The following is a 25,676-nucleotide window of genomic DNA, read 5'->3' on the forward strand; positions in this document are numbered from 1 at the left end:
CAGGGAGCAATCAATTGTAACACCAGAGTAAACCGATCGAATTAACAAACCGGGTAATCACAGACAGAATAAAGCTCAGAATGACAGCCGTGACAAATCGAGACATCACACTGAAGTCAAGTTCAAGTTCTGTTTATATAGGCAAAGGATGATGGGAAACAGGTGACAGTGCAATCAGTCCCGGTATGTGGGATTATGGGAAATGCAGTCCAGAAAGTACTAATACTCAGGGGATGGATCCCTCTGGTGGTGAGTGGAGGACGAGGAGGGCGATTTTTTTGCACAGCCCTAATTTAAATACCACGTGTAAACGTGATGTGTCTCTTTTGTCCACTTGTGATTCGATCAACGAAAACCAGAGGTGGAAAAAGTAATAAAATATTGTACTCAAGTAAAAGTAAAGTTACTTTAATAATATTTTACTTAAGTAAAAGTAAAGTTACTTGTCTAAAAATCTACTCAAGTAAAAGTAAAACATTTTAACTTTACTCAGAGTAAAAGTTACTTTTTTTACAGCGGGAAGAGGTGGAGGATTCTAGTATAGTTCAAAAACGACAAGGGAATATACATTTCAAACTAGTTGTTTTTTATTCTTTACAATTAAAGTGCAATAACAAAAAGTTAAAAAAATAAAAAGCTTTTTTAAAGTAAGAAACATTAATGGAATTGTTTAATGATTTTTACATGTGAGTTATGCACTTTTGAAGGTGGTCAGCAGCTTGTAAATACAATCACTATAGTAAGGTTGTAATTGATGTATTGCTGGTAACATACATTATTTTATTAAACTATATATAGTTTAAATGAGCATATAATGAGATGAGTGCCATGTCTATATACATTTGACACGTTTATTATCTCCTTACTTCCCTGACCTGGGTACCTGATGACCTTTATTCTTCTCTCTCTCTCTCTCTCTCTCTCTCTCTCTCTCTCTCTCTTTGCAATGTCTAATGACCTGCGCATTCGAGGACGTTTTGAAGTTGTGTTTGACTTGACGCAAAGCTGCTAGACCTCAGAAGATAATGCACATGGTATTAAAAACGCGTCGTGCAATTTCGTACTTAAGAGCATGCATGAATCCTACCTTTCATAAGAATGAAACACTCGCTTCGCGTCAGTGGAAAGTGGTCACTTAAATATGACCAGGGGTTTCTTTCATAGATTTGAACTGAGGCGGGTCTGCATTAGCGCGCGCCTGTCTCGTCCGTCTCCATGGTTCTTTTTGCGCGTTCCTCCGGGACCCGCCCATTTACATCCGTTGCGCGTCTTTATCACCTTGCTTTTTAAAATATTTTTTACTCAGTAACGGATATGATTAAAAATGTAGCGAAGTACAATACTTTAAATAAAACATACTTAAGTAAAAGTAAAAGTACAGATTTTAAAAACTACTCAAAAAAGTAAAAATACACAAAAAAACTACTCAATTACAGTAACGTGAGTAAATGTAATTCGTTACTTTCCACCTCTGACAAAAACACATCTTAATACCAAGTGTAAACAGCGCCTTAGTTTTACCATATTAGTTTTCACACTAATACATTAAGCTAAAAGTAAATCATACAACACATCCACATTACATGCTTTTATCATCTTAAAGAGCAACTATGGTTTGATTCACAATTTTACATTTCCTTTGGTGTGTAAGTGTGTATTAGTACATGTTAACGATAAAACAAACACATATGTATATGTTAAGATAATTCAGTGCAAGATGTTTTTAAATGAAGGCAGCTCAAACATACATTTTAGTCTGTGACTAGGATAAGCCCTGTATGGTAAATCGCTCCTATTAGAAGTGCAAACTGATCTTCTTAAAACAAGTCTTTTCAAATCAAGTACAGTAAGTTCTTTATATTACATTAAAGGCGGAGTCCACGATGTTTGAAAAACGGTTTGGAAAAGAAGACGGGCCGACTACCCACACTAATAGCCAATCAAATCAAATCAAATGCCGGGTTGCGTATGTGTGGGGCGGGTCTATCAACAGAAGGTCCAGATACTATTGGGGTAGGGGCGTGTTTGTTTAGGTGATTTCAAATATCAATATTGGCTTTCAAACATCATGGACTCCGCCTTTAAGTACTTTCACAAGGTCATAAATTGAATAAAATAAAAATCAAGATACATCAGCATTAGAATTATTATCCCCAAAACAATTAATGCTTAATAATTATATTATAAACATCAACAACACCTAAATTAATTTTATTTAGGGTATTTGTTTATTACCTTTTCTGGAAAAACACTTTTTTGTAATTTGGATACTGTGACAATTATTGGACACGTTTAAATAAAGTAGAGACCCAGAGCATTAATTTGCGCTCCACTTCTCCCTGTAATGCCGTAAAATCTTCCTGACTTTACATAAAGATTCACAGGCCTTCCCAGCTTCTTACACATAGCAGAGTATGTTTCAGTTTGCCCATCACTTTTTTCAACTAAAAATTCCAAACCAGCAACTCTCTGGTCAGTAGGGTTATTCTTATTATTTGGCCACAAAGTGGCAGTGAGGATTTTATCATCTGTTTCAAACACAATTTCTTTTTTTTGATTTCCTGTCATTTTTCTTTTACCAGTGGTAACCGTCTCATCATTATTAAACGTCACCTCTATTTTGCAGAAGGCCTTATCCTGGAAATTGCAGAAAATATATTAAATAAATATGTTAAATATTTTGATCATCACAAATAATGAAATGGAATAAAAAACTGCACCAACCGTGGCATAAAAAGTGATCTTCTTAACAGTATTTTCAGAATTTTTGATAAAGGAGAATGTTTTACCTCCTGACCCACCCACAATCACAGGTGGAGCTGAAAAAGCAAACAGAAACACACAATGAGAGAACACATACATACATACATACATACATACATACATACACTACCTGACAAAAGTCTTGTCGCTTGTGTACAAATTGACATGTAGTGCCCCTAAATTATATTTCTTATCAAAATTTGTTTTAAAGAAATGGCTTATTTTAATCCCAACAGCTTTTGTGATAATGTTTCAGTGCAAAACAAAACTGTCAAAAAGTATTTTAATATTCACAGCTTGGTAAAGCCCACTGAGTCAATTTTTGCAAAGACTTAAGTTTTGTCGCCTTGTCATATAACGTTCATCTGTGACTAATAATGGATCAATTAGGTCTCAGGTGTATATAAAAAGAACCCCAATACACTAGACCTTCACATCAACTGCAACTAGACCTCTGCAAACATGCCTAAGATTCACCCTGAGACTAAAGTTTTGATTATCAAGAGGCTGAAGACCAGATCCACTGCTGATGTGACAGACACCTTCAATGTGTGTCAGAGTCAAATACAGAGGATAGAAAAATTTTTAAAGAGACTGGAGACGTTTTTGACAAGCCCAGGTCAGGCAGACCCCTGAAGATAACTGCTCGAGAGGACTTTTTGTCGGCTCGAAAATCCAAGGCCAGCCCATTTTCCACTGCAGCAGAGCTCCACGAGCCCTGGTCACCTGAAATCCCTATGTCAAGCAGAACAGTTTGTCGGATTTTGTCTCGAAATGGCCTCCATGGTCGAATCAGTGCCCAGAAGCCTGCTAAAAGGATTGACGTTGAAAGAGCAGAAGGTGGATTTTTCGAATGAATCTTCTGTTGAATTACACCACAGTTGCCGCAAATATTGCAGGAGACCTACTGGAACCCGCATGGATCCGAGAGTCACCCAGAAAACAGTGAAGTTTGGTGGCAGAAAAATCATGGTCTGGTTACATCCAGTAAGGGGGTTGTGCAAGAGATCTGCAGGGTGGAAGGCAACATCAATACTCTAAATACCAAGATCTCTTCGCTACCTCTTATATTCCCAACCATAAAAGAAGCCAAATTCTGCAGCAGGATCGCATACTTCCAACTCCACATCAAGGTTTCTCAAGGCGAAGAAGATCAAGATGCTCCAGGATTGGCCAGCCCAGTCACCAGACATGAACATCATTGAGCACATGTGGGGTAGGATGAAAGAGGAAGCATGGAAGATGAAACCAAAGAATACTGATGAACTCTGGGAGGCATGCAAGACTGCTTTCTTTGCTATTCCTGATGATTTCATCAATACATTGTATGAATCCTTGCCAAACCACATGGATGCAGTCTTTCAAGCTCATGGAAGTCATACAAGATATTAAATTTGGATCTCACAGCACCACTACTGAATTTGCTAAAAATATTTTTTTATTTGCAGTTCAATTTCTGCATAGGCGACAAAACTTTTGTCTTGCCAAAATTTGACCTCTCTGTCTTTATAAATGATTAAAAAAAATTATGTAACTAATTCATTTCAGTGCATTAAACATAATTTGGGAGGGTTTTAGCTTTTCATATGAACTATTTCTAACACCAATTGATTAATTAAAAGTCAGGTTAATAGCAGGTGTTTCTACAAAATAGATAAGCGACAAGACTTTTGTCAGGTAGTGTATATAATATATATATATATATATATATATATATATATATATATATATATATATATATATATATATATATATATATATATGTATATTTAAACATTTTGAGTACATATAATTTGTAATAAATGTGCAGATTATATTTACCTAAAGAAAGACAGGCAGTATCACTGGCTTCACTCACTCCCACTTTACTCACTATTCTGTAGCGGACCAGGTACTCTTTTCCATACTCCAATCCTGTTAGAATAATGTTTTCATTGGTTGTGTTTTTGACAACCCACTCTTTCTTCTGTCGTTTTTCCTCCTTGTACTCCACTCTGTATTGTTTTAATGATCCAGCTGTAAACATTGACATATTAATGGAAACTGTGTTTCCCTGGATGATTACTTTAGGTGCGGGCAGTTTTGTCACTAAAGGCTGAAACTGTTTGTCTGTCAATTTGCCTTTTTCATACAGATAGATGGAGGAGCCTGGATTGGAGGAATCAAAGATGGCAGAAATAATGAAGCACATTCTCTTATCATCTTTATTGGCCTCTGAGAAGCTTTTGAATTGAGATAAGTTCTCTCTCATCTTTGTGATGGCATTTGGATCGTCAAACCACTTTGTGATGGATGCCACAGACTGCAAGGTAATATTTCCATCATGCTCAAACTGCTTAGATTTCAGGAAGTCATTTAGGTTTGTAAGATATGGGTCATCATCTTTCAGAGATGTAAAGTTCAAACACACCACTACATCAATATCAGGATTAAGGAGGATAGTTTTCAGTCCATCTGCATCTTCAGTTTTGATCCCCTTCAGACATTTGGTGCAGGAACTCAAAAGGTCAAGTGCACATTTTGTGTTATCTAACCACTGGTTAAGACTGCTTGCATTAAAAGGTGATTCGTTGTGAGTCTTCATGATCTCTTCCAGTAACTGCTCCTCCATTTTTGCTCCTTGAATTTCAGGTAGGACTCTGCCCAATGCTTTCTGTAACACAAGCTTGTAAATGCTGAATGAGCTCTGAAATGTGCAAAGTCGTTCTTTAATGTCACTGAAAATATTTATCTGTGCTTTTCTGATCAGGTCATTGCATCTCCTCTCTGCTTCTCCCAGCTCCTCCATTATATCTTCAGTGCTGGCCACCAGACTTGTGCTGATTTCTCTCACCAGCCGAGCTGCTTGTTCATCTAACAGAGATAGAGGATAGAGCCAGACTTTTATTGGAACCCCACTCTCGTTATTCTTCTTCAGCAAGGTGGGAAGCTGCTTGTACACCTGCAGGGCCTCCATGTATGTGGTTGGGTTCTGCTCAAGATGAAAGTCACCATGAAATGTGCAGCTGATACTCTCAGCAATATTCTTCTCTTCATCTGTCATTTTAACTTTTCCTTGTCCCTCAATGGAAAATGAAGGGATCTTCTTGACCATGACATTCAGTTCTCCCTCAATCTTTTGCTTGTTGTCATCATCTGAAAATGTCCGATCAAACACCATGAAGGCCTGAGCTCCATAGAGCACAGCTGTGACCACATGAGTTGCAGTTTTCTGCTTAAATACCTTAGGGTAGGTGAATTGACTCAGCTGGGTCATAGTGAGCTGCTCAAATGTTGTGGTTTCACTGTAATGCATTGTTACTCTGGACTGTTGCTTTGAGGATTTGGTGTCCCGCAGATACTTGGCAGATCCCCCAACCTCTACCAGCCCACCGAAGAAGCTGGCCTTCAGAGAGGCATTTACGTCCAGAAGACTGCACTTATCAGAGAGAGAGTCAGAGCTACTAAACTTGATCTCTGTATCGAGCTTTGAGCGAATGTCCATATTATCCTTTACTGACTTTTTATCCCACAGTGTAACACCTGAAATAAGGAATGGCTTTATCAGTTATGTACTGTTGATCTACACGTGTAAAGCACTGTAAGCCCAGAACACACCAAACCATCAGGAAAAAGCTGCAGGATAGGTACAAAACTAGGTACAAAAAGGCAAATACAAAGCATTTATTATCATAGAAAATATAAATAGTTAGTAGATACAGCACCTGGAATATATGAATGCTTGCGGCAGTCGTAAAGCATTCCAGGATATAGAGGTCTTCCTAAAGCTGCTACTATAATTGGCTCTGATTCCATAGCGCTAGTAAATAAGAGAAAAAAGCAATTAATTAAAAATATTGAAGATGCATTTTTAGAAAAATGTGCAGTTCATTACTTCTCTCTCTTGCTTACTTTTTAAAATAAAAAATATCTTAAGAGTTACCATACAGCCACTCGACACCTTCAAGAAGTGTCACAGATAATAGAATAAATAGAGATCCTTCGCAGAGAGACGAAAGCTGAACAACTTCAGGCAGACAGTTGCCTTTAAGCACCCAGCTTGGGCTGTGGTACCCCGCTGTGTTACAAATCATCATGGATTGGAATGCTTTGGAGAGAGAGCTCCTAAGCTTTACATTCTAAAGCCTTTTTTACACGGACATTATGGAAAATACACAGAAAATGTGACCGGGATTTGTCTGGGATTGTTGGATTTTTCGTTTTTTCACACTGCCAATGGTTTTCCGAAATCTGTGCGTGCATTCACACACATGCTGTAAAGAAATGGGAAGTGTTTAAAGCAGAGGTGGGCATTCCTGGGGCCTCATTTATCAAGCGTGCGCACGCACAGAAGTGTGCGTAAAGTGTGCGTAGGAACAGTTTTACGCAAAGTGTGGAATTTATCAAATTGCACTTATACTTAGAAATGTGTGTAAATATACGCACACCTCGGAGTATGCGTACGCAGAGCATCTAGTGGTAGAATAGCGATACTACACAGGACCCTGTTCCAGTGAGTAAAGAAGTGTCTATTTATTATCCACAAGCAGGTGTTAAAAATGATTAACGTCAGTATGGTAACAGCAATTAAGTATAATGATTTATTTGTGATCTGTGAAAGCTCTACATGTGATTTGTATAAATGAAGTCTCCGACAAATGCTTGACACAGTGCAATGGCTTATCTTGCGTTATTGGAAGACTTGGCAAATATTAAATTCCGCCGGTAGTGCATTTTCAAAGATTGCGCCAATGATGCTGGTTATATATGCTGCTGTCCAAGGTGGAAAGTTGTCTGTCCTCCTCCAGTTGCACTCGTTTCAAGTCGGTGTCCTGTGACGCGTTTTTTTTTTTTTGGCTGATAATTTAATGTCAAATGACTTTTTTATTTCTAAAAGTGTTCTCATACCCAACAGAATTAAACTCACTGGTAACATGTTCCCATGTAGATTTGTTTTCTTTTGTTAGTCATTCCTCCCGCACTAAGTGAACCAAACAGAATGTGTTATTAGAATTTAACCTCATCCACCAGTAACTCAATTTCTGCGTCTGTAAAATGCCTCTTTTACGCTCTCTTTGCCATTATTGCGATGAGGGAAAAAGCACAACCACGTGACTTATAACGGGAGGTGTTGTGACCATATATGGTTCCTTGGAGGCGTTTCGAAATGCAAATGAACATGAACGTGCACGAGCATGGTGCTTAAGAACAAGTGGGATTTATCATCATGGATTACTTACTGATGTGCGTACGAACCACGTGCGCACGTTTGATAAATCCCGATTTTTTTGTACTTAGGCACATTCTTAATTTCATTCGTAGGTACAAATCTAGAACATTTTCTACGCAATGTTGATAAACGAGGCCCCTGGTCTTGGAGGGCATATGTATGTGGGGGCTGCATTTTTTCAAATACGCCGCACTTTCGCAGCATAAATTGCAGATTTCCGTGCACAAAATATGTGGCAGTTTTCCCCATACATTTATTTTTTTACTCGTGGCGCACCATCACAGAATCAACACTGGGTGCCACAAATAGATTTTTCATGATTCCCATTTACATTTTACTGTTTAAAAAACTGCTTAATTTATTGCTGCAAGCACTCAAACACATCCCCTCCCTTTCTCTCTCATGTTGAGTGCAGCACGCCCCTCTTTCTACATAACAGTGAAAGGGGGGTGGTGTTTTCAATGCCCGTTCCTCCGAATACTTTCTTTTTCGCGTTAACATCAACAGTCACAGATGGTACTGACAGAGAAAACGTCTGATTGAGTTTATCATGACTTGACGAAAGGTTAGCATTAGTGTTTCCTACACACACCTGTTCTCTCCCTTTAGATTTATACACTACTAGATAATTGTGACCCTGCCTGTGAAAACCCAGCTAAAGTATTTATTTGTGGTTTACTGTTTTCTAGATTAAATCACCCAACATAAGGTAAAGAACATTTTGTGAAAATATAAACTTGATATTTTTAATACTGACTGAGGAGGTTCATGTCAGCGATCAAAGTGAAATTATTGCTTGAAATCTGTGATGCTCTTTATCTTACAATAGAGTTTTCACACACAGATTCAGTGACATACTGTATACTTGAGCTGTTACACACACCAATAAAATTGTACCTTCTGCATTAAATAAGACTGGGTCAAGAAATGCTTGACCAAAGCCTGATTTATTAAAGCTGTGGCAAGGTGTGAAGCTTTAATATATATTACTAGACAAGTTTAGCATTCATTGCGTTTCTGTCTCGTCAGAATTGTAGATGCAAAGTCCTTGAACTTCACTTGTGGCAGGAAAAGAAGGGTTCTTACTTGTCATAGAAGTCAGTCAAAATCAAAAGGGTTTAATCCAAACATAAACACATAAATATACAAAGATCCCTTTGTTTTTGTTTCGAATACAATATTACAGTTATTAAACCTTTAACTTGTGTTTTCTAAAATGTTTAAACGCAAGCTTTATTCATGAAAGACTGCAACACGGTAAGAAAACTCTCTTTTTCTCTTTATTTCCTCACCTGCACCTGCACAATCCCGCTCAACCACCGTAGCGAACAAAGAAACGAAACAGAAACTACACATCCACAAATTATACACACTATGGTGTTGGATGTACCTGACTCTGCCAAGGTTTCCTTCAGTTTCACTTGCAGTGATTTTTCAGCCTGATCTTTGAGTAACATGTCGTCTATGAAACTACAGTAGTCCTTGTGAAAATCGGAACTTCTTTTAATTTTTTCGGACATTGAGCATAGAGAGAAGCAACAGCATAGTTTTTGGGAAATGCTACATCCTTTTTGCTCAATGGAAGGTCAATGCAGTAATTTCCATCAACAAGCTGAATGGACTGTGATACAGACTTCAAAAACTGCCTATCCTCTATAGACATTTCCAAATTTTCTCATTTGCTGTTGGATTAAGTTATCCAGGCCTACCATCGAAATCCTGTTTGCCATAACCTGTGGCCATCCTGTGTCGCTGTTAGTTTGGATGTTCTCTCTATCCAAAGGTCCATTTTCAATCCAGCCCATTATGGTCTTGACAGCATAAGGCCCATCTCCTCTGCTGTTGATGACTTGCCAAGGCTCAAGAACCTTGGGTATATTTGTTACTATTAGTAAGCCAATACCTGCATCTATCTGAGGAAGACACACCTCATCAAGGTATTTGCATTTCTTAACATCCTTTTGTTGGGGAATGTTTTCTCTTTTAACTGGAATATCCTGTGAGAACACCTGAGGGAGCTCCACAAAATTGTTCTCATTCAGTCTGCTTATGTAACAGGCCTTTCAACATTATTATTTTTTTTAATAAAAAATGTTAGAGAGGCTGAAGTAAGTTTTATTACTAAAAAACTTAATGATAAATATGTGTGTGGAACCTAGAAATGCAATGATCCCAAAGCCACAAGTCTAAAGACGTTAATTGGCTACACGTTCTGTCTATCAATATTTTCCATGAATCACCCTTATGAAAATTAACCATGGGTTTACTACAGTTAAAACAAAAAAACATGGTCACCATGGTAACCACAAAATAACCATGGTTTTGCTGATAGTAATTAATACACCAAAAAACCATGGTTACTACACTTTTACCACAATAAAACCATGGTTAATTTTTGTAAGGGCATTGGAGAAACGAGCGAGTCAGATGACGTCACGATATTTGACAGCTCTGTTGGGATATTATGTATTATACTCCCGCCTACTTTTAGAAACAAAGTTTGACCTCAGGGGGTGTATTACAGAAACTTTCTATCTTAGGTCTTAACTTAAGATATGATGGGTTAAGTTAAGATTTTTCACAAATTCATATTACAGAAGCAAATCTTAAATTGATTTAGGATTCTCATCTTATCTCACCAAATCTTATCTCATCTCTAGTTAGAAAATCCCAAATCGCTTAATCATGTTCGGCTATCAACTGTCATGTCTGTTACCAAGCAACCAGCAATGCGTGAGCTGCTGCTACAGTAAACAAAAGAATTGTCCTTTTAATTTCAATGGGCCAGAAACATACATTTCATTAAATTCATAGTAATCATAGTCTGTGTTTTTTGTATTAGTGTTTAGCACATCATCTATCAGTTACCATATTTAAACATTTAGCAAATGTGACTTACAAAAATTAAAAAAATTATTCTTCCTAAGTGCTAGGATACTACTGTACATTTCAACATTTGATAGAGACATGACAAGAAATAGATGCTGAGTCAAGTGTGTACTGTATTCACTAATCCCATCAAGTGTTCACGGATAAGATAACTGTTTTTTAATAATGAGGGATGAAATAGATTGAAAGATCGCTCCACTAGTGAGAAACATTGTGATTATGTGAATGTGTGAAGGTAAAAAACATTCAAAGAGTAATCCAAAAACAAACATTGATGTATTTCATCCTTCACTTTGTTAAAAATGTAATGTCATTCTCCCGCAGCTCTATCATCATCTGATTATTTCAGCTGACTCTCATTAAAGTTTTAAGTTAGGACACCTGTGAGGTTACCCTAAAGTTAAGACCGTTTTTAGGATGTTTTGTCAAGTTAGGATGCTTCTGTAATACCACTTTCCTATCTGCAGTTAAGATAAGAATGCATTTAGGAACATCATTCTGTAATAGCTTTTGTCTTAAATGAGGTCCTAACTGAAATTTCCATGGTTACCAAACAGTTAAGATAAGATTTTAAAGTTAGGACTTTTCTGTAATACTCCCCCAGGTTTATGTGTTTTTAGCGGAACCTAAAGTGTAATCTTTAGGTACGGTATATACAGTGTTACGATGCAAATAGTCCGCAGATTGTATATTACATTTTATTACAAGACGTTCATGCGAAATCTGATGTAAACAACATACTATATATCTATATTTCACGGATTATATGCATTTGTGGACAAAAATGTTCATTGGATGTATTCTATTAGACCGTTTTCATGAGTTATTCGGACATCTGAAACAGACTGGATTCGACTTGCGATCGTTATATCAACACAAAGGTAAGTACTCCCGTTTATATTTTGCATGTTCTTATCTGGACTTCTGTCACAAAATACTACTTTATGATGCTAGAGCATCTGTTTCTCAAAACAGAGATCATACACTGACCTTGTAAAAGATGTAAAGTAATGTTAATATTGTTAATGTTTGTGGACAGTAGGCTATATACATAATGTAAGCAGCGTAAAAAACCTGACGTCATCCCACACACGAACTAGTGCACGTTGAGAGGTTAAAAATATATATTTGCAGTTTAAGTACCAAAAACAATCTCTATACTTTTTTACAGCTCCTCTTTCAGGAGCTCTGCTAAAACAGGTAACAGTAATATTTATGAGCCTCTCTTCTGATTGGCTGGTTGTTTTATGAGTGAAATATGCAGTTGAAATAACGGTATCGGTGACTTAAGAAAACAAACGTCTGATTTCCGGCAGATATTCTGTTAAAATTTGTGGCCTCCAAAAGACTTAACACAAAGACTTAAAGACTTTACAAAACAACATTTAAGCATCCAGTTAGCAACATGTAAGCATCATGTTAGTGTTGCATAACTGTTTACAATATATCAATTCAGTTTTCTCTGGCTCCATAATGTTATTTAAAGTTAGGGCTGCATGATAAATTGCATGCGATTGTCTCGTGCACCTCGTCAGTAAAGCCGGTTCATTGATTAGTAGTAAATCACCATCAGCTGCTTTCAGGAGCGGCAGCCGGTTCTGAAAGCAGGTGATTGCGCTTTTTAATCAATGAAATACGCATGACAATCGCATGCACGTTATCGTGCAGCCCTACTTAAAATGTGTTTACTTACGAGTTGTGGATTTGAGGTCGGACCCAACAAAGTAAGTACTGCAACATCTTTGATGTCTAGATTCTTGGAGAAACCAACATTAAACTGCCACATTGAAGCAGTCACTTTTAGGACAGATGGCTTTAGTCAAATTAATTGTTGAAGAATTTCTGAATAAATGAACATTAGCCAATGTTCTTGTATATAAATGTTTTTTAGAAGGCTGTGCAATGATTTAGTTTTCTGACATCCATCGATTAAACAACATTTTCTCACATGCTGCGATATTCCTTGGGGGTTTCTTTAGCAAAAAGGAGGTTTTAACTCACAGCTACTTCAAGCAGGCTGTGTGCATTTGACTGTTAAATTACTGTTTTGAAACTTATATGGTACTTAAATAGCCCATAGACTTCAGTTATCATGAAAAAAGCCACAAAATTTCAGATTTGACAATATGTGACTGTTACGTATACGCTGTGCTATGTAAGTTATTTTCTTGTGTTGCTGCATGTGTGCATGTCTGTGTGCTGCGTTTCAGGTGTGGATTCTGATTTGACGATCCATCTGTCAATCTGCTGCCGTAAGGGTCTGACGTCACAGATCGCGCCACCAATCGCTGGTCACGGAGTGACAGTGACCTTTAACTCTAACTGCTACTATGGCCAATGAGCACACTAAATGACCAGCCCCAGTACAACCACAAGTTTCACTGTTTATGTTACATATCTTTGTTACAGTTGTGGAGCTGTCTCCATCTTGAAAAAGTGGCTTCCTTTCTGGGAGATGAAGGATGCTTTAGTGAGCATTTCTGACATGTAAGTCTTTGCATACAATCTTTACTCATGTGACCTGGTAATAAACAACCATAACACAAGCCCTTAGATTTCAGAAAGACTTTGTGTCTGTTTTCTTTGTGTGGCTTCTGCTTCAGAATATTGCAAACGTCCAATCCATGGTTTTTATTACAGCACAAGGTAGCATGGCTGGATTTTGCTCATTGATGTTCCTTTGTTCTTTGTATTTTTTTTTAGTTCTGGAACAGGTGTCACACTTGTTACAAATTTTGTGTTTCTTTCTTTCACTGGTAAGTTACCTGATTTGTTTGTTTTGTGTTTAAGATTGTCTCTTGCCATTTTTTTATACTGAATATTGCCAAGCAATAAATGGGAAACAATCTTTGCCTGTTTGTCAACAAAACTAACCAGTTCAAAGAATCTTGCTTTTAAGCCAGTCCTTTTTTGAAGCTCACAGGCAACTACTCTCCTCCTTTCTCTCAGCTTGAAGGGAAGCTTTGATACTATCACATACACATACACATGTTGCTTGGACTGTCCATCTCTTCAATATATTCCACACTGTCAGCCGTGTTGCGAGAACCAGTAAGTAGAGCCCTGCATTTTAGCCCAAGCCCCTTCGGGCACACACACACACACACACACACACACACACACACACACACACACACACACACACAGCCGGACATTTACAGTACAATGCAGCTGTTGTGTATTTAGCAGCAGGACCTTTAGTGCACTGGGAAAATTATAGATGGAGGACTAGATAGGGATAAAACCTTGGATACTGTGCATAATCTATGCACACATCATCCAAGACATAAAAGACTTCTCCCTGTATTCATGTAAGAAGGCTGTGTCGTTTTTTTCTTGAGTATAGATTTACTTTTTCTTAGTTAAACTGTTGGATTTATGAATAGCCATATTCTGTGGTAAAGTCCTTACAGTACATTTTAAAAAAAATTATGCATAGCGAAGTTGTAAGATAAGGCAACCTGCATGTTTATTTGGTTTGGTTTTGTATAGCCCTATTCATTATTTTTCTGCACCCGTTGCGACTTCAGGCCCGTGCAGTGCTCTGCCAGTACGGAAAAGAGCAAATTCTGTTAAAGCTTTGTTATCCTCGGGTGTTAAAGCTGGCCAGTTGCAATTGTGTACTCATTGTCAAAATGTTAGTAGAGTAGTCTCTCAGCCTCTTTGTAGCCCCTATCAGAAGGCATGGGTTGACAACTGCGTACCAGTACCTTTGGTTGCCCTGCAATTGATCTAAGAAGTACAACCCCAAATCAGAAGAAGTTGGAACAATTGTGAATAAAAAAGGAATGGAATAATTTACTAATCTCATAAACTTATATTTTATTCACAATAGATTATAGATAACATATGTAGAAAGTGAGACATTTTGAAATGCCATTGCAAATATTGGGTATTATAAATTTCATGAGAGCTACACATCCCAAAAAAAGTTGGGACAGGTAGCAATAAGAGGCCAGAAAATTTAAATGTACCTATAAGGAACAGCTTAAGGACTAATTTGCAACTTATTAGGTCTGTCAGAAGTCAAGATGGGCAGAGAATCACCAATTGCCCCAATGCTGCAGCGAAAAATAGTTTTCTGAGTTTCTCAGAGAAAAATTGCAAAGAGATAGAAGTTATCATCATCTACAGTGGATAATATCATTCAAAGATTCAGAGAATCTGGAACAATCTCTGTGCGTAAGGGTCAAGGCTGGAAAACCATACTGGATGCCCGTGATCTTCGGGCCCTTACACGGCACTGCATCACATACAGGAATGCTACTGTAATGGAAATCACAACATGGGCTCAGGAAATTTCCCTGGGCAATGCTCATTTAAAATTGACTTTGGCAAAGTGATAAAACTGTTCTGTGGTACAAATCAAAATTTGAAGTTCATTTTGGAAAACTGGGACGCCATTTCATCCAGACTAAATAGGACAAGGACATCCCAAGTTGTTATTAGCGCTCATTTCAGAAACCTGCATCTCTGATGGTTTGGGGTTGCATGAGTGCGTGTGGGATGGGCAGCTTACACATCTGGAAAGGCACCGTCAATGCTGAAAGGTTTATCCAAGTTCTAAAATAACATATGCTCCCATTCAGATGTCGTCTCTTTCAGGGAAGACCTTGCATTTTCCAACATGACAATGCCAGACCACATACTGCATCAATTACAACATCATGGCTGCGTAGAAGAAGGATCTGAGTACTGAAATGGCCAGCCTGCAGTCCAGATGTTTCACCCACAGAAAACATTTGGTGCATCATAAAGAGGAAGATGCGACAAAGAAGACCTAAGACAGTTGAGCAACTAAAAGCCTGTTTTAGACAAGAATGGGACAAGATTCCTATTCTTAAACATTGGTCTTCCTCCAGCTGTTCCTTATATGTACATTTACCTTTTCCGGCCTCTTATTGCTACCTGTCCCAACTTTTTTTGGAATGTGTAGCTCTCATGAAATCCAAAATGAGCCAATATTTGGCATGACATTTCAAAATGTCTCACTTTCAACATTTGATATGTTATCTATATTTTATTGTGAAGAAAATATAAGTTTATGAGATTAGTAAATTATTACATTCCTTTTTTACTCACAATTTCTACAGTGTCCCAACTTTTTCTGATTTGGGGTTGTACAATCTGTCATTGTTGTTTGTTGTCTTGTTCTTCACTCAGTGTGGGTAACCACTAAAAACTGGAATAGCCATTGGTGGGAAAGTATGAAGACTGCTGTTTTATGAAAATTTCAGCAATATCATTTTGACGTTGCATAATGTTGACCAAACCTCCTGAATCAACACACTCACATCTGTCCTTGGTGGCTGTGATTTAGCAAAGTGCTAAATTGCATCAACAGCAGGTGCTAACTCACGAAAAAAGAGTTTTGGCCGGACTATTTTATCAGATGTAGCTTGATGGTTTTCTGCAGATGAGATTGCCCTCTTGCGATGATGTGTGGTGGCAAAAACATGACGTGTCCATAACGCAGCAAAGTTTAATAATATCCGAAGTCAAATAATATACCCCCAAAAATCCAAAACTTTAAAAGTTCACTAAAGTCTGATCAATTAAATCCGTTTTGTGTATAATCCAAATGGCATCGGAGAATCACAGCCGCTATAGTCGATTAAATCCCAGTATCTTGTCTGAATGATGCCTGAAATACTCAATGCGTGAGTCACTCGATGCGTCAATCACTCGATGATAATCCTCTTGTTAAACAAAAATATTGATTGTATGGGACGAAAAGACAGCTTTTCTTACTTTATGTCGATTCAGAGTCCTTGATTAACTTCACTTGTTGGAGGTAAAAAGGGTTCTTACTCGTCATAAGAAGTCAGTCAAAAAGGGTTTAATTCAACCATAAACACAAAAATATACAAAAAATCTCTGTGTTGCTTGTTTCACATACAATATTAAAATTGTTAAACCGTTAACATGTGTTTCCTAAAATGTTTAAACACAAGCTTTATCCACAAAAAAAACACAACATGGTATATTTAGCATGCAACCCCTGACAGAGCTTACAAATATCACATTATTTCGTCATAGTTTCCCGCGTGCAGGTCCGAAAGGCTGATTTTTGACCATGGTAAGTAAATTCCTAAAGCGGTCATTTTTTTGTAATGCGTTGTGTTTTTGGCTTCTTGTGTTAAAGTACTGATCAATCTACAGGTTATTTAGTGCACTAACACATTTTTCAAAATAAAAGTAAATCGGGTTTAAATGTCAGGAGTTTCTGTCTGAACAAAAGTAACACTTGTTACTTTTGTCCCGCTGTTAATACTGTTGCTTTATCATTAGAATTTATATTATGCTAATTTAATTTTCATAATTAATTATACTGTTGAAAAAATTTAAGTTTATACTGTTTGGTTGTTTTTGAAAACATTTGATGAAACTGAAATTTAAAATGAAAATGTAATTTAATTATTTTTTTGCAAAGATAAATAACAAAATATGTTTACAGTTATATATTAACAAGGTCATTGTAATGTATTTATATACTAAAAACAAGTATAACACAAATATCTATTTTGTTCTGTTGTGTTACTTTCATCCCAGCTGACAGGGTCAATATAACAATGGGCTACTTATGTTTAAAATGAAGTAGTTTCATATTTCCTGTTATTGATAGACCAGACTTGTGAGTTATTGACCACAACAAAATATAAAACAGGTCTAAAACATTTCTTTTAAAAATTACGTTTTTCTGAGAAATGTTACTTTTCCGCCTGCTCTCCCCTACTGTCCCAAACACAATGGTTTATATTGTTGTAAAGTCTCACCTGGAGTGTGTGAGTGTCACTGGTGTGATAAGAGATGAAGTCTTCTCTTAATGTCATCAGCTGAAGTCTGAAGCTCATCTAGGTTTGTAGTGATATTTAGATCGCTTATTTACAGGAAGTATTTTTTGTAACATTCCCAGTATTGCCCAATTGCCCAACCAGTTTAGGGCAAACGGCTAAATAAAATTCAGTAAAATACTACACACCTCAAAACTTAACATGCACACATTTACATATGCACACACACACACACACACACACAAGGCTTGAACCTGAAATTTTTTTGCATATAGACAATTGTACTATTTTCTTCATTTCAATTAAATAATTTTTGCAATTATTTTTGTTAGGACTTTAGTATGTTAGCATTTTTATGTTAAGAGTTTGTCTGTTTACCCTCTTCTAGTCATTTTACCTCATGGTTGTACAGAAAGGCCTTAAAAGCTACAGGAAAATGCTTAGCTTTTCAGCTCACTTGGGAAAGAGGTTGTCACGGACTGGAAAAGAGTATGGTATCTAAAACCCCCTCATCAATTGCTCCATTATAGTTTTTGTCACAGAACTTTTTAGACCACACTAAAAAGACATCATATCCAGTGCTTGAAGTGGGCCGCTACTCACTGGTACCCAGTACCGGCACTTCTCTATTTTTATCTTTCTTTTTTATCTTTAGCATACTTGTACTTTTTCATGCTTTCCTGCACTTCTCACATGGTGCCGGTACTGTGCCAAAAGCGTCAGTGAACGGGTGGTTAATAGCAATGACATCACACTACAAGGAGGGGAACTAAGTGAATTACCTTATTTTCCAGACTATAAGTCGCACTTTTATCATAGTTTGACGGGTACTGGAATTTATAGTCAGGTGCAACTCGACTTATACGTCAAAATATACTCCGGAGCATCTTATAGTCTGAAAAATACAGTATCTGTTTTATTTATAACGCGAATAAAAGACGTTTATTGGAAGGATATGTGTCAGCCAGAACACCCAGATAAAGTAAACACTGGGTGCATCACCTACATTTGTAAAAGAAAACACACTCTCCAATTCTTTGAAAATTTTTTCTTTTCCATTGACTGGGTGTTTTCTTTACTCATCCTGATGCAAAGATAACACTGCCTTATCATAACCACAAAAGTGATTACAAGCTTGATAAAATCTTTGACGTGGTATACGCCTATTCGCTTTGATCTAGTGTTTTTCAGTGTAACGTGTCATGTGTCATGTTTTCCGTGTGTAGGAAGAAGACTAGTGAATCAGAGAAACGATTTGGAAAAATGATAAACTTTAATAACCATAACACAAGAAACAGGCAAACCGACACACACAAAATGTGACATGTTGAAGCTGAATGAATTATAAATAAATAAAATAATTACATAAATAAATATTTTAAAAATAAAATAAATGAGTATTTATACTTTTGTTTCCTTATTTATGTATAATTTTATTTTTAAGAGAGTAACAAGACAAATCATGTGACACAGAGTAATAAAAGATGATGGGAATTAAAGTCCAATATGAAATAACAGGGGAAACAGAACGGGAACCTGACAATAACAAATGTCTTTAGTATAGATATTTTTACCATGCTTCAAAACGCAACAATGTTATTTAAACAATTAAAGTTAAATTATATAAATTGGTACATTGTTATATTATTTAAATCAGGTAGATGAGTTGGCGGTGTCAGCAGCCAAAGTTATACATTTTTACAGGTTTGTGAACTGACCTGAAAGCATTGCACATGCTTTATTTTACATTTTCTTTTCCATTTGGAGACAGAATGCTCTCTTCCCGGGTACAGTTGTCCATCAATTGTAACTTATATGTTGTGTCGATCATGACAGTATGGGGTGTACTCTTGATAGCAAATCTGGTCTGACTTGTGTGTAAAACGCCAATGAAATTGCGCGAAAGGTATTTGCATAACAGTCTATGCCCACCTTGCATGTATAAAAGGAGACCGCAATACGCTCTTGTTCTTCGCATTGCGAGAGCGTATCTATTTAAAATGTTGCGGTCACAAATGTGTTTGCTTCCCACGCTGGCAGTTCAGCTGTTACTTCAGCATCTGTCAGTCTGGGGAGTGGCACGTGTGATACGTGGTAAGTGTGAGCGGCACGTTGCCGAGTTAATTACTCATAACCTGTGCCTCTTTGATATGCTCGTTTTTCACCTGTTGGATTAGAAATTCATCTTCGGGTGAATTTACTGTCACTATTCTGGGCATTGTGGAGTTATCTATTGCACCATCGGAGAAATTTTTTTGCTGTCTGAAGTGGTGGATGAGCCCATGGAGGTCCTGTATCAGCACTTCAGCCCTGGACGCGACACAATACATCGATTATGAAATTCGTTGCCAACTCTTTTAGTAATCAATTTTTATCGATTTAATCGAATCGTTGTTGCAGCCCTACAACCAAGTCTCCCTTCCAAAGCCTGTCAGTTTTTCGGCACCCGTGCCGATTGCTTAAATAGCTATGGGTAAACCTGCCTTCTGGTCCTCCTGTACTAGACTGCACGAGGGTAGGTCAGACTCAGAGATATTGCAGGAACTTTGCGCTGTCATTGACCCTGCCCTTGAGGATGAACATGACAGCATGCCCTCTGAGTCGAGCGATGTCCACCGTAGTGGTCCAAGAGAGACATCTCTGGCTTTATTTTGCGCAGATGCAGAGAATTTTCACTTTCTTGTCAAACCCATCTCACGAATTAGGCTGTTTGGTGTAACCATCGCTCTGGCTGTAGCCCCCTTTACCAGGCGGCTCAATGCTTTTAAGTGGCATCTTTTGTTGTCCTGGTGTTCGAGAAAACGCCCCTGTGGACCCAGGATTAGATTACAGAAACAACTCTTTCTCTGTCTAACTTCAAGGTGTATGTGGCGGCTATTGCAGCCCATCACCTTCATCTTGAGAGTAGATTGTTGGACAGCACAAATTGATTAGTAGGTTCCTGAGAGGTGCAAGAGGATTAAACCCACCTAGACTGTGCCTCATCCCCTCTTGGGATCTCTTGATGGTCCTCTCGGGCCTTCAGAGGGCTCCTTTTGAGCCGCGAAAAAAAGTGGGTTTCCTCATCTCATGATGGAGACTGCTTTCTTAGTGGCGCTTGCCTTTATTAACCCTTAGGGGCCGACCATTTTGGGACACTTTTGGTTTTGACATGCTTATACATGGTCTTTTCTTAGTTGCTTTAAACATATGTGACCCGTCACGGAAACCAGTGACACAAGTCGGCAGCACAACTTTCAAGATGAGTTTTTTTTTCAAAATTTGTAATTTTTTTTTGCAGAATCTTTTAGTTAAAATCACAAAGAAGCCTCTTCATGTTTGAGATAACAGTTTTTGTATATTTAAAAGCTTTATTTTGCGGTTGAAATCAGCTTGTTTTTCCGGAGATTCTAGCATGCAGCGGGGGCGTCATTGTCTGTGTGTATTTACAAACTGTATTGCGGCTTTTTTGCCCACAAAGTTTAAGATGTTTTAACGATAGATTTAGTCCAAGAGCTTACTGTCCCTCCATTGAAAATCTATGTACGGTTTCCATGTCCAGATAGGTAATAAAAACATAATCAAAGTAGTTCATGTGACATCAGTGGGTCAGTTAGAGAATTACTACTTTATTCAGCATTGTCTTCCAGGGCTTAAAGTTTTCCGGCACCGTGCCGGATTTCCGGCGCGCAGCATAATTGGCTGCGCAAAAAAAATATATTAAAAAACTATGTTGATATCATATTCGAGTTCGCGGGTTTGCCTACCAATAGTATGAGAGCAACACACCTTTCAGTCACAACCAAACAACATTACTAGCCAATCGGAAGTTGAATGGGAGGGTCTTGGAGTGTGGGTGAGATCATCTGCAACAGATTCCTCCGTATGTCGGCGCGGAGACGTGAATGTGTAAACCGGCGACAGGATGGAGAGTAAATTTATGAAGCCCGGGGAAGACGTTACAATCGACAAAGGTCTTAAAAATAAATGGCGCTGGGCGTGGATAGAAGAAACAGGCAGAGACGGCAAGCCTTTTGGTAGCTGGTGTAAAAAAATAAGGGAACCAGGTGCATGCTTCTGTACGTTGTGCTCGAGAAAGCTAAAATATTCAAGTAGCGGTAAAAAAGTTTTAACACGTCACGAATTAGACCCCGGTCATAAAGCAGCTGTCCGCGCTCTCCAACACACAACACGATTACCGGGAGCAACCACCACAGCTGACGTACCGGCCTCAATGACTGACCGTGTTTGTGACCTAAAAATACGCGTGTGCACGTTCATCGCAGAACATGATTTATCATTCAGAATCTCTCAACCGCTAGTAAATCTGTGTAAAAAAGTAGCGGAAAACAAAAATGCTTTGACTGTCAGTTTCAAATCAGCATGCCAGTTATCTAAATACACATGGCATAGCATCAGAGTTTAAAAAACGTCTGTCTGAGAAGCTAAAAAAATGCATGTTTTCACTGAATATAGATGAAGCCACTAGCCAAAACATGGACAAAATTCTAAATGTCCTTGTTCGATTTTTTGATGATGATTTGACCAGAGTAACAACTCAACATCTGGCAAGTCGAAAAGTTAATATTGCCAATGCCTCAGCCCTTATGGTGGAACTAAAAGATGTTCTGCAGTCTTATGGACTTGAGTGGAAACAAGTGATTAGTATTCTTCTAGACAATTGTGCAGTCATGAGAGGAAAAAAGACTGGACTTGAGACGCAAGCTAGAAAGGAGAACCCTTACCTCTTAGACGTATCTGGAGACACTGTCCATATGGTGTCCAATGCTGCCAAGGCCCTCATGAGCCCGTTCAGCACAGAAGTTGAAGATTTCTGCTCTGACGTATACTATGATATTGAGAAGTCACCAAAACAGAAGGAGATTTTTGCAGCGTTTCGGAGTCTGCTCCATCTCCCTCCTAAGAGCTTGATCAGACCGATCAGCAACAGATTTCTTCAGATGCTGGAGGTGTGCAACAGACTGAGTGAACTTCAGGATGTACTGTTGGTACACTATTACCATGTGCTGGATCCGAGTGAAGAACATAAATACAGGTACTGTACTGTAATACAAATCATGCAATTTAAACTAATTTGTTACTTATTTTAAATGTACTGCCTTTGTTAATTTACATTGTTGTGGGCTATAATGCTATGTGTAATGATGTGCTTCCTTCTAATTCACAAATTTGAATAGTTAGGTTTTATTTAAGAAGGAGCAGATCAGCAGTGAAACAATGCATGCATGCATGCAGGGCTGAACCATTATGACAAAAATCTGAATTGTTGATTATTTACTTACAATATTGTAATTGCAATAATAATAACGATAATTTAATAGATTTTACATTGAAGTTTTGAACTGTTTTATTACTTTCTTTGAAGCAGCGCATACCAAATTTTTTTCTATAAACATCCAAAACTAAAAAATATAATGTAAAAAATTAATAATGATGAAAACGAATGGTTAAATTGCACATCAACATATGAAGAGCTCTTTTCCAAAACGCGATAAACGCCATTTTTTACAAAAATGAGTTTGTCATGTCATTTGGCTGTGTACTGAACCTATTCACTGCTCCATGAACGTTTCATGCCAAATCACTACATTTCCTTGTTAAAATGTAGGTACAAGATGCCGTTCTTTTCCAAAACGCGATAAGCGCCGAGTCTATTTTTAGCCTAAACGCGATTTATCCTCTCGACCATTCAGAACTCAATGAGCGTTCGACACAATCCAATGGCGGTGCTCTGAACAGATGTGTGTTTATGTTCATTCATTACTCAAAATGAGGATTAATGTCATGTTAATACATCATCCGGAGAAGGTACCCGTTTGCAAGTCGATCTTCATCAAAGTGTTTGGTATGTACAACTTTCGTTTCAGAACTGGCTCGTTTAATACCGTTTTGTACGTTCGCGATAAAGTTTTTTTCCTGTGAAGAAGCCTGCTAACGTAACATGAAAAGTACTGAATAGTTCGATAGCCTGCTGATAGACAGACTGGCGTTTGATACATTGATCAATGTCGTACAAAAGTACACAATGTGGCTAGTGACCAATGCAGGGACATCTGTAAAGTTGTGCTTTTTGGATTGGACATTATGAGCGCGTTGTTACATGGTATGTCATTGAGAACAGAACGAGGGGAGCTCGCTGTGTGTGCGTGTGAGGTTAATACAAACTGTGTGTAGACGAGAGAGAGAGAGAGAGAGAGAGAGAGAGAGAGAGAGAGAGAGAGAGAGAGAGAGAGAGAGATGTGAAATATATATAGCAAAAGAGGTTCCTAACGCCCTGCTAAGGAGAAAACTGAAATTGTGGAGGAAGTAATAGCAAGTTAGTTATGTGTAATTCTGTTTATTTCATACTGGCTCCAATGTATATCACAATCTAAATAATTTACTTATTCATTTATAGTAGAGTCCCTGAGTATATGTTGGATGTTCTGTTCTGTTTTTTTTTTTTTTTTAAGAAAAAACATAAATTTATGGAAAAAAAATTATGGATTTATAGCGTTTTGAAAAAAAATAAAATTATCTTTGAATTTATAATCAACAATATTGTCGTTTGATTTAATAATCATTATTCAACATGTTCAGATTGAGCAAAAAATCAATTATAACAGAATAAATTGAATATTCACAAAATGTGTGGGTCTGGGTAAAAAATTTACTTTTTCTGAAAACTATTGAAATGGATTTATAGCGTTTTGGAAAAGAGCTCTTCATATTAATTTTAAAGTCTCTGGTTTGCCACTGTATTCAGTGCCCAAACACTGCCAAAGCACACTCAATTGACAGCGGTATGAGGGTTGTGGCAATTGTCTTATTATTTCACCTATAATTGTAATCCTAAATCGTTTTTCAATTAATTATTCAGCCTTATATGACATTCATGGCCAAAAGTAAATATGAACAAAGAAAGCTATAAAAAAGAATCTACAATGTTTCTTCTTTTAAGCTTTAAAAAATGCAAAAATATGATATTTGATTGAAGTAAAACAATTACAAGTAATTACCCGACAGACTCCCAGGGCCCGGTCGGGAAGACGCAGCTCGCTCTACATTGCTTGCACGGTAAAAAGACTGGACGCGCATATTACCTCCAGCCTCATTCCCCACACCTGTAACACGCCCGCTAACCCGATGAATTCTCCGACCCCGTGTAACATTCCCACCACTGACATTGGGCAAAGGATTCATCATGTGCTTGGTGTATAACTTAGCTACACTTTCACTTTGTAGGGCCCTATAATTTCCGCGATCACGGAATCGCGGACGGAATCGCGGAATTGGCTAATTAACACGGAATCTAGTATAAACGCGGAATTTCGCGGAATTTTACATATTTTGAATAAAATTATGTTTTTGTGTGGGAGACGAACGTATGTCTGTGGGAAATGCAGACCGGGGGAAGTAAATCTGGGCGACACGCCCCCTCCCGTCGTTTCAGACCTCCTCCAAAACACTGAAACCATGGCGAAGCGGCTCTCCACGACTCTGATTTCGTCAGCGAAAAAATGAAGAAATTCGACGCTAAGCACTTAGTTCCGAGCAGGTCTCACATGACTTTTATGTGACCGGAGAACTGTTAGTTTGGAAGTTTAGTCAACACTCTGTTCACGGTGAGCGCAAAGATACATGCACTCTCTCATCCATGTCTGTCTCACTGTACCTCTCTCATGTGCACGCGCTCACGCATCTGTCCAAAGTGCGAACACAAATCCTCATGTATTTGTTCAGTTTTATGCATTTCAAGCGAGCTGAGGCAAACTAACTATCCCTCGCATTTAAAATATAATCATCTACATCATGGCGCCGCTCTCTGTCTCTCTTTCGCTCGCACGTGCAAATAGCTGCGCGCTCATGCTGTCCTAAGTCAGATCACTATCCTGTGTATGTTTGTTCAGTTTTATGCATTTCAAGCGAGCTGAGGGAAACTAACTATCCCTCGCATTTAAAAATATAATCATCTGCATCATGGCGCCGCTCCCTGTCTCTCTTTCGCTCGCACGTGAAAAGAGCTGCATGCTCATGCTGTC

The 25,676-nt window shown here is 37.9% G+C and overlaps 1 protein-coding gene across 1 annotated transcript; it reads right to left on the reverse strand.

Moving 5' to 3' along the window:
• Window positions 1-2,089: 2,089 nt before the first annotated feature.
• On the reverse strand, window positions 2,090-17,708 carry LOC129430022 (cytolytic toxin-alpha-like). Its single transcript, XM_055187026.2, has 5 exons — window positions 17,638-17,708; window positions 6,468-6,562; window positions 4,585-6,285; window positions 2,725-2,819; window positions 2,090-2,637 (listed from the first exon to the last, which is right to left on the reverse strand). Exons 2-5 carry the CDS (start codon window positions 6,556-6,558, stop codon window positions 2,293-2,295), a joined length of 2,232 nt encoding a protein of 743 aa, XP_055043001.2. The 5' UTR covers window positions 6,559-6,562; window positions 17,638-17,708; the 3' UTR covers window positions 2,090-2,292.
• Window positions 17,709-25,676: the final 7,968 nt, after the last annotated feature.

This window comes from Misgurnus anguillicaudatus, chromosome 19 (genome assembly GCF_027580225.2).
Source record: "Misgurnus anguillicaudatus chromosome 19, ASM2758022v2, whole genome shotgun sequence".
Taxonomy (NCBI): domain Eukaryota; kingdom Metazoa; phylum Chordata; class Actinopteri; order Cypriniformes; family Cobitidae; genus Misgurnus; species Misgurnus anguillicaudatus.

Coding starts and splice junctions, on each gene's coding strand:
- LOC129430022 (XM_055187026.2), bottom strand. CDS start 6,558: ATGGAATCAGAGCCAATTATAGTAGCAGCTTTAGGAAGACCTCTATAT. Junction 6,286..6,467: donor CAAGCATTCATATATTCCAG/GTGCTGTATCTA, acceptor TCCTTATTTCAG/GTGTTACACTGTGGGATAAA. Junction 2,820..4,584: donor TACTGCCTGTCTTTCTTTAG/GTAAATATAATC, acceptor TTGCTTTTTCAG/CTCCACCTGTGATTGTGGGT.